General features: G+C 48.1%; 1 protein-coding gene across 5 annotated transcripts in view; it reads left to right on the top strand.

The window, feature by feature from the left end:
- HK1 (hexokinase 1) overlaps positions 1–10,019 on the top strand; it is a 139,752-nt gene that overhangs the window by 75,777 nt on the left and 53,956 nt on the right. For all 5 annotated transcript variants that reach the window (XM_017873192.1, XM_017873190.1, XM_017873191.1 and 2 more), the window contains one exon: positions 2,630–2,792. In XM_017873192.1, the coding sequence (XP_017728681.1) occupies positions 2,630–2,792 (163 nt within the window). The remainder of the gene's footprint in view (positions 1–2,629; positions 2,793–10,019) is intronic.

The following is a 10,019-nucleotide window of genomic DNA, read 5'->3' as shown; positions in this document are numbered from 1 at the left end:
TTTTGATACTGGATCTCACTCTGTCACCCAAGCTGGGGTGGAGTGGCATGATCATAGCGCCCTGCAACCTCTGCTTCCCCAGCTCAAGCAATCCTCCTGCTTCAGTCTCCTGAGTAGCTGGGACTACAGGGGCATATCACCACACCTGGCTAATTTTTGTATTTTTTTAGTGATGAGATTTTGCCATGTTGCCCAGGCTAGTCTCGAACTCCTGGCCTCAAGCAATCTGCCTGCCTTAGCCTCCCAAAGTATTGGGATTACAGGCATGAGCCACTGCTCCTGGCCAATTGTTAATTTTTTTTTTTTTTTTTTTTAAGAGACAGTCTTACTCTGTCACTTAGGCTGGAGTGCAGTGGTGCAATCATGGCTCAGTGCAGCCTCAACCTCTTGGGCCCAAGTGATCCTCTTGCCTCAGCTTCCTGAGTAGCTGAGACTACAGGTGTGCATCACCATGCTGGGCTAATTTTTATTTTTTGTGGAGACGGGGTTGTTGCCCAGGCTAGTCTCAAACTCCTGAGCTCAAATGATCCTCCTGCCTTGGCCCTGCAAAGTTCTGGGATTACAGGTGTCAGCCTCTATGTCCGGCCTCTTCTGGCAATTTCTATTCTGGCTCTTGGTGGTTTCTGATTGCCCTTCTTTGAGCTGCTTTATTGTAAAGGGGAAAAGGTGGTAGGGCTAGTGGTTAGGAGTTGGGGCAAGGATCATCCTTGGGCGCAGAGAGTGTTGGCAGACACTTTGGGAGGCCTAGATGGGTGGATCACTTCAGGTCAGGAGTTCGAGACCAGCCTGGCCAACATGGTGAAACCCTGTCTCTACTAAAAATACAAAAATTAGCACGCCTGTAATCCCAGCCACTCAGGAGGCTGAGGCAGGAGAATCACTTGAACCCGGGAGGTGGAGGTTGCAGTAAGCCAAGATTGCACCACTGTATTCCAGCCTGGGTGACAGAGAGAGACTATGTCAAAACAAAAAAACAAAAAACAAAAAAACCCAAAAAACAAACAAACAAAAAAACACCAGTGTTAAGGTATTTTCAGCCTTGTGGGGCTGTATGTCTGTCTCTCTATCCACTGGGAGCCTTCTGTGTGCAAGGCTCCATGTGAGGCACTGGGGAGGTCAAGGTGACACGCATGGAAAGTGGGGATCCAGGCCAGACCCTGCCTCCGGGTCAGTGCTGAAGGAGGGGTGATATCCAGCGTGAGGGACTTGGACATCTTCAGGAGGAAGTGACAGTTGATTTGAACTTTGAAGGTTAGGTGAGCTGGGAAGAAAAGGAAGGGCATTTCAGGTAGAGGTGACAGCAGAAGGAGGAGAGCCTGGAGCACCTACCAGGAATGGTAGAGGTGGTTTGGCCGGAGTTCAGAGAGTACAGAGCCACACCTGCAGAGAGTAGGTGCCTTGGCATTGGGGAGGCATTGCCAGGCTTTGGGCAGAGGCATGACTTGATTAGACTGCACTTTAAGAGGCTAATGCTGCAGTGTGTGGAAGATGGGTTGGAAGGGAGAGACTGAAGATAAACTGTTACAGTGGATGATCATCAGCAATCCAGGCACATAGAGCAGCAGAAAGAGTGGATGGTGAAACAAAAGGACCTTCCTCGGTGAACTCCACAGGGACAGTGCCATCAGGACAGGTGTCTAGCCCAATGCTAGGCACCTAGCTGGTGCCCAGTGAATACTTTTTGGGAGAATAAATGCGAAGGTACCATGAAGGATGAACAACTAGTGATAGCCAGTGACAACCCAGGGTGCCTGAGGTTAGGAGCCTGGGCAGCTTGAGAAGAACGGGGAACCCAGGAAGAGGAACAGATTGGGTCAGGCCTGGTGAAGGATGGGAGTAGCCTGACTCGGAGGTACAGGGCCCATGGCCTGGCTCACAGGCCCAGCACATGTATATGGGAGCCCAGGGGCTGTCTCCATACATTGAGGCTGGGTTTAAGGTTTCTGCGCTCTGGGCCTGCCACCATGTGTTCTCAGAAGAGTCCTAGCCCTTTGGCCGCCATTTCTACCTTTCTAGAAGTCTTGCCCATGGATACCTACCAGTGCTACTGTCTCATATTAATAATAATAACTGATGTTTATTGAGCACTTACTGTGTTCCAAGTGCTTCTTACTCATTTGAACTTATCCTATATGTTAGGTCCTATCCATCATCTCAGTTTTTCAGTTGAGGAAACTGAAATTCACACAGCTATTAAGCTGTGAGGCTAGCATTGAACCTAGTTGGCTGGCTCCAGAGCCCTTGTTCGTAGCCTCTCTGTCATTCCCATCCCAGTGAGAGTGAGCCAGCCAGTTCTCATTGAGGGAAGGAAGCTTGAAGTGTTCCTGATACTGGAGGAAACCTGCCTCCATCAAGTACTTGGGGGTTGAAGAGCAGCTTCATATTTGAGGTTTGGAAAGGATCTTAGAGATATTGGGTTCATTTTACAGGCCAGGAACAAGGGCTCAGAGCATTTGCAAGCCTGCTCTAGGTGACGTGGTTGATGGCAATTGAATGACCTTCCACCATGCAATGGGCCAGCATGTGTGTTCCTGTGCCTATGGGAGCTGACTGTCTCAGTGGGTGGGTGCCTCACTCTGCCCTGTCCTCCCCGTCAACTTCACTCTCCTTCCTTCTCATTCTCCTCCAGATTGACAAGTATCTCTATGCCATGCGGCTGTCCGATGAAACTCTCATAGATATCATGACTCGCTTCAAGAAGGAGATGAAGAATGGCCTCTCCCGGGATTTTAATCCAACAGCCACAGTCAAGATGTTGCCAACATTCGTAAGATCCATTCCCGATGGCTCTGGTAAGTCTCTCACCCAGTGATTGAACCCTGAGGGCTAAATGTTCTGTGAAATCTTCCTTCGAACTTCATTTGTTCATACATTTGCTCATTCATTCATTCACCATTCCATCAGTCTGCTCTCCCATCCATCCATCCATCCATCCATGAACCCATCCATCCAATATGTGTCTACTGAGTATCTACCATATGCCAGGCACTGGGGATATCATGGTTGGACAAGGCTGACCTGCTCTCATTGACTTTACTGTCTAGTGGCTTGTGGTACTTTAGAAAGTGTAGTGTTTATGGGTCTCGCAGATGCTGTGTGGGTTGCTCTTATGTCTTCAGAACATGAAGAACTCCAGAACAAATGAAGGGTTCATTTTAGGGAAATCTCTCCATCAGGGAATCAAAGCTTCCCTCTCTTCTTACCCCAGATAATAGCAATCCTAATGGACAGGTGGGTCTCAGACTTAGAGGCAGAGATTCCAGTCCCCCTTTGGACAGATTTCACAGATACAGAATTGAGGCAGCCCCCAAAACAAAGAAATACAGAGGGGAGGTAGAATTGAAAGAAAAATTTTATCCTTTCATTCTGCATCCTGTGGCTCATAGCCTGCAGTGGGGCGCTGGGGGAGGGCTCCCTGAGGATTGTCTGTTTCTCCTCCCCAGAGGAGTGGCATCGGCCACTGCACCTGGCTGAGTGGAGACTGGGGGGCCACAGTCTGGCCTGTTCAGTGGAAGCTGTTCTCCCTGGTGGACCCGCAGTTACTAGTTTGTGGAGGTGAATGCTGTGCTCGCTCCAGCGTGGCGCCCTCACAGGAATCCCCTGTTAGCTGTGTTCTGTGCTCTAGGGTGGGGCTCACCTGCTCTAGGCAGCAGAGGGAGGGAGAGCAGGAGGAAGTCAGGTTGTGAGTACACGCCCAATGAGTACAGCCTTCACATACCCCAGAGATTTCTTCCCCGCTCTGGAGGCTCTTATTTAAACGGGTGATTTGGGGCATCTTGTATGCAGCCTGCAAAATGGACGCCAGGAAGCTGCAGCTGTTGCAGCTGACGTTCTTGAAAGATGGGCAAGTGGGAGTAGACTGATTGCAGCAGGAAAAGATCTCTGCTGTCTGCCTGCAGTCATCCTGAATGAGATTTGGGCACTATAAAGAGGCCGTGTGCTGTTCACTGTGGCCATGGGTGGGGTCTACTTCATGCTCACATATTAGCATGTGTATCTCTGATGTAAGCCTACTCCACCTCCACCCTTTTGTTTAGGTGTTGATTACTAGCACCTACTTTTAGCTTTTTAAGAACTACTGAAGAGATTCTGGCCATCAGAGTAAATAGACTGTGGTCTACCCTGGGTGTATTCTCTTGTCTCTGGCTGGAGAAGAAAGAACTTTATATATAGTTCACTCTTGCTTTTTCCCAGACATGGATGTCACCTATAGCCAGGAGCATTGGAACCTTTCCAGGATGAGGAGAGCTCTGTGGCAGAGGCATGGCTCTGACTGCTTCCAGCTGAGAGAAGAGGAAAACTGGGGGTGGGGGGGAGCCGGGAGAAGGGGGTAAGAGCAGCGCCCAGGAGAGCACCTGCTTTGGCTTTGCTTGGGAGAGCTCAGAAGGATATCTGATCCCTGGGAGGCACCTGGCCCTGTGTGACTGGCTTAGAGCAGACACGGGAGGAGACGCTTTGCCTCCTTCCAAGCCAGCTCGAGTCCCAGGGACCTATGTCAGCAGGGGTGCTCTCCCTCTCTCCTTCACAAACTGTTTCCAGGATTGAGGGTCTCAAAGTGTGATCCAAGTGCAATAGAAATCCAGCCGTTTGCCATATTGGCTACTCCTCCAAACAAGGCTCAGAACTCATACTCATTTGTGAAATTTATTTTTCACCCCCTTTTAGAGATTCATATAAATGGCACCCCCCATTCCAAATATTTCTGGGTGGGTTCAGTTAATGTGCCCCAGAGTCCACACTTCGCTTGGAATGGTCCCTACAGCCCTGCAAAGACACAGCTGTTGATGCTAAGGACTTGGATCCTCGACCCCCAGTCTACTCCCTGCCCCTTCGTGTCATGCTGGGCTTCCGGGCTTCCGTCTTCACCTCCCCCTCCCTCTGGGCTCCTTTATCATCCAAGAATCAGGAGATCCCTGGAGTAATCAGAATTTGGGTCCTCCTAATAGTAAATCCATAGTGCTGTTCCCTTTTCGAAATGTTAATCACTGCTTCAACTGTAGTAATTAGTGACAGAATTAGTGGCAATCCCAAACCACGGAGGGATAAATTGGCACTCACGGTGGTGGAGAAATGCCTAAGTGCTGATGTGATTTCCAAGGCAGAGGGAGGAAACAAGTCTTTCCTTTCTCACTGACCTCGACCCTGGTCGACTAGACACAGAGTTTCGGAACTCAGCTGACTTTCCAGAAGCATATCTGAAAACATATCTGATACATACATTCTGATACCTATCAGCCCATTTTTAATTAGTTTTTTCCTCTTTTGGACATTTTTTTATGGGCAGTGAGTTTTTTTGTTTTTGATATTTTGTAGAGATAGGATTTTGCCATGTTGCCCAGACTGGCCTCGAACTCCTAAGCTCAGGCAATCCTCCCACCTCCCAAAGTGCTGGGATTACAGGCGTGAACCACCACACCTGGCTTGTTTTTATTTTTATTTTTTAGTTGCTCTTCAGTAATCTGTACATCATTAAAAAACCCCGGAAACCTAAAGTGGCTTTTCGCTGCTGCATATCATTTCTGAGGTAGTGGATGAATGAATAATAAAGAAGGAGAATATTGAAGCCTTTTAACATTGGTGATTTGGCTAAATAGAATTCCCTCTTCAGAGCTACCATAGGGAGCAAGGGAAAACATCCCCTTTGCCCTCTGAATGTTGGCTGAAAAATCAGCTCACAAAAGGCAGATTAATAGGAGAAAGGGCATGCACATTTGTTAACATGCATGTGGGAGAATCACAGACTGATTACCCAAGTATCCTGGTGGGGCCCAGATACTTACATTTCCTCTTTTTTTTTTTTTTTTTTTTTTTGAGACAGAGTCTTGCTCTATTGCCCAGGCTGGAGTGCAGTGGCACGATCTCAGCTCACTGCAAGCTCTGCCTCCCAGGTTCAAGTGATCCTCCTGCCTCAGTCCCCCTAAGTAGCTGGGATTATAGGCACCTGCCACCATGCCTGGCTAATTTTTGTATCTTTAGTAGAGATGGGGTTTTGCCATGTTGGCCAGGCTGGTCTCAAACTCCTGACCTCAGGTGATTCACCTGCCTCAGCCTCCCAAAATACTGGGATTACAAGTGTGAGCCACCGTGACCAGTCACATTTTCTCTTTTCAGAGGGGAGGCAGGAGACAGGGAACAGTAAATGATTACTAGGGAGAATGAAGGCATCAGGGAACAGAGATTAACCAGTACTGGTTCTCTTTGGAAATTGAGTAAGAGACAGAATTTTTTTTTTTCTTTTTTTGAGATGGAGTCTCGCTCTGTTGCCCAGGCTGCAGTGCAGTGGCATGATCTCGGCTCACTGCACCCTCCGCCTCCTGGGTTCAAGCAATTCTCCTGCTTCAACTTCCTGAGTAGCTGGGATTACAGGCACGCACCACCATGCCAGGCTAATTTTTGTATTTTTAGTAGAGACGAGGTTTCACCATATTAGTCAGGCTGGTCTCAAACTCCTGACCTTGTGATCTGCCCGTCTTGGCCCCTCAAAGTGCTGGGATTATAGGCGTAAGCCACCACGCCTGGTTTAGGAACAGACATCTTTAAAAACGTCCTTTCAGGTGTGGTCAGATGCTTCAGTCTTCTTTTCTGCAATAGATAATGAGATAACAGGGAGGATAAGGATAAAGTTCTCCTTGGAGGGTCTGTGTGGTCTTTATGTAGATAGGAGGCAAGCATTTTCCAGCATCTTTTGATCTTTAAGGGCCTTTAGTTCAAAATACTTATTATACCAGGGAGCCATATTTTGGGGTGAAATATTGGTTTCCCTCACTACCCAGTCTCTTGGGAATTGCTTTCCCTCTGTGCCCAGCCTCCCGCATTCGCGAAGTGTCCTGTTTTTCTCCTTTTCTCATTTATACCTAAGGATATTGTAAGCACTAATTAGAAAGCTTTTGGAGGCTAAATAGGAATCAATATTTCTTGGTTTTGGCTTCATTGTTCCTAGCACAGTCTTTACCCAAAAGAGAAGTTTTTATCCAAAGGAGAAGTAAAAAAAAATATTTTCTGGAAGCTTGGATGTGCCATTATATTTTTTCATGCAAAACAGAGCCATTTGTAGTGTAGTCACGGTTATTTTGGGACCCTAAATATTCATACTACTGTTTTCCAGTCAACGGAAGGAAAATATTTACCTTTTCTTCTTGCAGCATTTGGGTGGTCTCAGTTTTCTTATATGGAAAGATTGCTGGGTTATCTCAAATATTCTCTCCATCTGTGAAACCTCCTGAGTGTCTCGTGTTCTCATCAGGTTTTTGATGAAGATGTGGAGTTCCCATCATGCAGCTGGATTGTAGATGGGCAGGAATGCCTGTGTATCTCACGTACAGAATTAATTCATTGAGGCTGGGCATGGTAGCTCATGCCCGTAATCCCAGCACTTTGGGAGGCTGAGGTAGGCGGATCACCTGAGGTCAGGAGTTGGAGACCGGCCTGGCCAATATGTCGAAGCCCCGTCTCTATTAAAAATACAAAAATTAGCTGGGCGTGGTGACCGGTGCCTGTAATCCCAGCTACCTGGGAGGCTGAGGCACGAGAATCACTTGAACCTGGGAGGCGGAGTTGCAGTGAGCCAAGATCACGCCACTGCACTCCGGCCTGGGCAACAGAGACTCCGTCTCAAAAAAAAAAAAAAAAAAAAAAAGAATCAATTCATTGAGCTGGACTCAGGCAGGCATTTCCTGCAGGCAGAGTTTTTGCTTGCCCTGTATTCCAGCACAGGCTGGTACTTGAGACACATCTGTCCTGTGTTTGTTTTCCATTATTTGCTGGTAATAATGGCTGTCATTAGAAAGTGGAGAATTGCCAGTAGCCCTTCAGATGTTTTGTTTAATGACCCTTCTCTAGAGCGGTTCTCCTGGCTTCAGTGGAAATGGGAAATGTGAGGAAAGGTCACAAGTAGGAGGTCCCAGTAGCAGGAAGGAAGGTTTGAGACCAAAGATTGAAAGAGGAAGTTGGGAGAACACCTATTACTGCAGAAAGAGGCTGAGCTTATAGCCAAAGAGAAAGGGAAATAAAAATCTAGAACACTGAATCAGTCTCTGGGTGTGCCACTCCCAAACTGTGTGACCTTGGAGAAGCCATTTAACTGCCGAGCCTCCATTTCCTCATGTGTAAAATGGCCACGGTAATCCCTGCCCCGCCTGCCTCACCAGGCTATCATCAGGATCAAATGAGAGTCTTTGGAAACTGCAAACCACTATGAGTTACGGTGGGTCATCGTCATCCTCATCCGTCTTATGATATAATCACTGGCTTTGTAAGAATTCCTTGGAAAAGTCTTTCCCAACCAATGGAGCTAGTCCAAGGACCCCACCCAGCAGGCCTGAATGTGTAAGCCGAGCCCCCGCAGGAAGGATGCAGAGTTTTTCAGGATTCGCTGGCATCTCTGTGATGTTACAGGGGAAGGAGGCAGAGAAAAGGGGCAAGCCAAGGCAGGCTGTCGCACCCCCACCCCTGAGCTAGCCACACAAAATGTGGGGGAGACGGCAGGCTGCAGCTCCAGTCCCTCTGCAAGGCGGTGACTGGACACGACAGCTCTGAATCAGGGAGCCAACCCGAGGTAAAAGGGACTGATAGGGCGCTTTTGTTATGGAGGGCACGTGGGTATTTGGGGGATTCATTTCCTGACAAAGAATATTGAACTTGGAAACCTTCTGGTTGTAGCTGAAAGAAATCTAACTCAAATTTGTTTAAGAAAAAAAGAGAATTCTAGTTTCCTCTAACTGGGAAGTCTCACTGTGAGTTGACTTCTGTATCTAGGGATTCATCTGTCTCTTACTAGTTCAGTCAGCTCCTTTCTCGTGTGTTGGCTTCCTTCATAGCCCATCTCTCCTCTTACAGGGGTGGGGCCGGCCCCTGCAGCCCTAGGCTGACCCCTCCCCTTATAGCCAGCGATCTCTGTGCAAAGAGCAGGCCTTGCTCCCCGTGGGACCTGGGATGATCTTGGAGAGGGCTGTGACTGGCTGACTTGGGTCATGTGCCCATCCTGAACCAATCACGATGGACAAGATGGGTGACTTGGGACACCCCGGAGCCCATGCCTGGATCACACATTGGTACCCCTGGAGCTAGAGTGGGGATTCAGCCCTACTTCCAACGTCACAGGTGAAAAATGGCAGAGTAGTTATCTAAAGAGATGCTAGACATCCAGAGAAGTTTATCAGTTATCTTGTTGTCCTTAACAGACATCATTCCTCTGTGTCTTTTGCCCAACAGAGTATAGGACCAGCACTTTGGGAGGCCGAGGTTGGCGGATCATGAGGTCAAGAGATCGAGACCATCCTGGCCAAAACGGTGAAACCCCGTCTCTACTAAAAATTACAAAAATTAGCTGGGCGTGGTGGCACACGCCTGTAGACCCAGCTACTCGGGAGGCTGAGGCAGGAGAATCGCTTGAACCCGGGAGGTGGAGGTCGCAGTGAACCAAGATTGCACCACTGCATTCCAGCCCGGGCAACAGTGTGAGACTCCATCTCAAAAAAGCAAACAAATAAAAACATGGAATAAATAAATGTTTAGGTGAACATTAAAACAGCACATTAAGTAAAATATTAAAATAAAAAGTACCGATCATTTCATCTCAGTGTAGTATTTGCTTTTGTGCCCCTTTTTCCTCTATGTACAAGTGGTTATAGTTGTTTATCAGACTGAGTTTTCACTGTCTTCATTAAAGAATGAAGCAAAATAAAACCAAAGCGGGCCAGACGCGGTGGCTCACGCCTGTAATCCCAGCACTTTGGGAGGCCAAGATGGGCAGATCACGAGGTCAGGAGATCTAGACTATCATGGCTAACATGGTGAAACCCCATCTCTCCTAAAGACAAAAACAACAACAACAACAACAACAAAAACCCCAAAAAATTAGCCGGGCGAGGTGGCGGGCGCCTGTAGTCCCAGCTACTCGGGAGGCTGAGGCAGGAGAATGGCGTGAACCCAGGAGGCGGAGCTTGCAGTGAGCCGAGATTGCGGCCACTGCACTCCAGCCTGGGCGACAGAGCGAGACTCCGTCTCAAAATAAATAAATA

Source organism: Rhinopithecus bieti, unplaced genomic scaffold (genome assembly GCF_001698545.2).
Source record: "Rhinopithecus bieti isolate Rb0 unplaced genomic scaffold, ASM169854v2 scaffold_6907, whole genome shotgun sequence".
In the NCBI taxonomy this organism is placed as follows: domain Eukaryota; kingdom Metazoa; phylum Chordata; class Mammalia; order Primates; family Cercopithecidae; genus Rhinopithecus; species Rhinopithecus bieti.
Note: the sequence above shows the minus strand (reverse complement) of the source record. Positions and strands in the feature narration are given on the sequence as shown.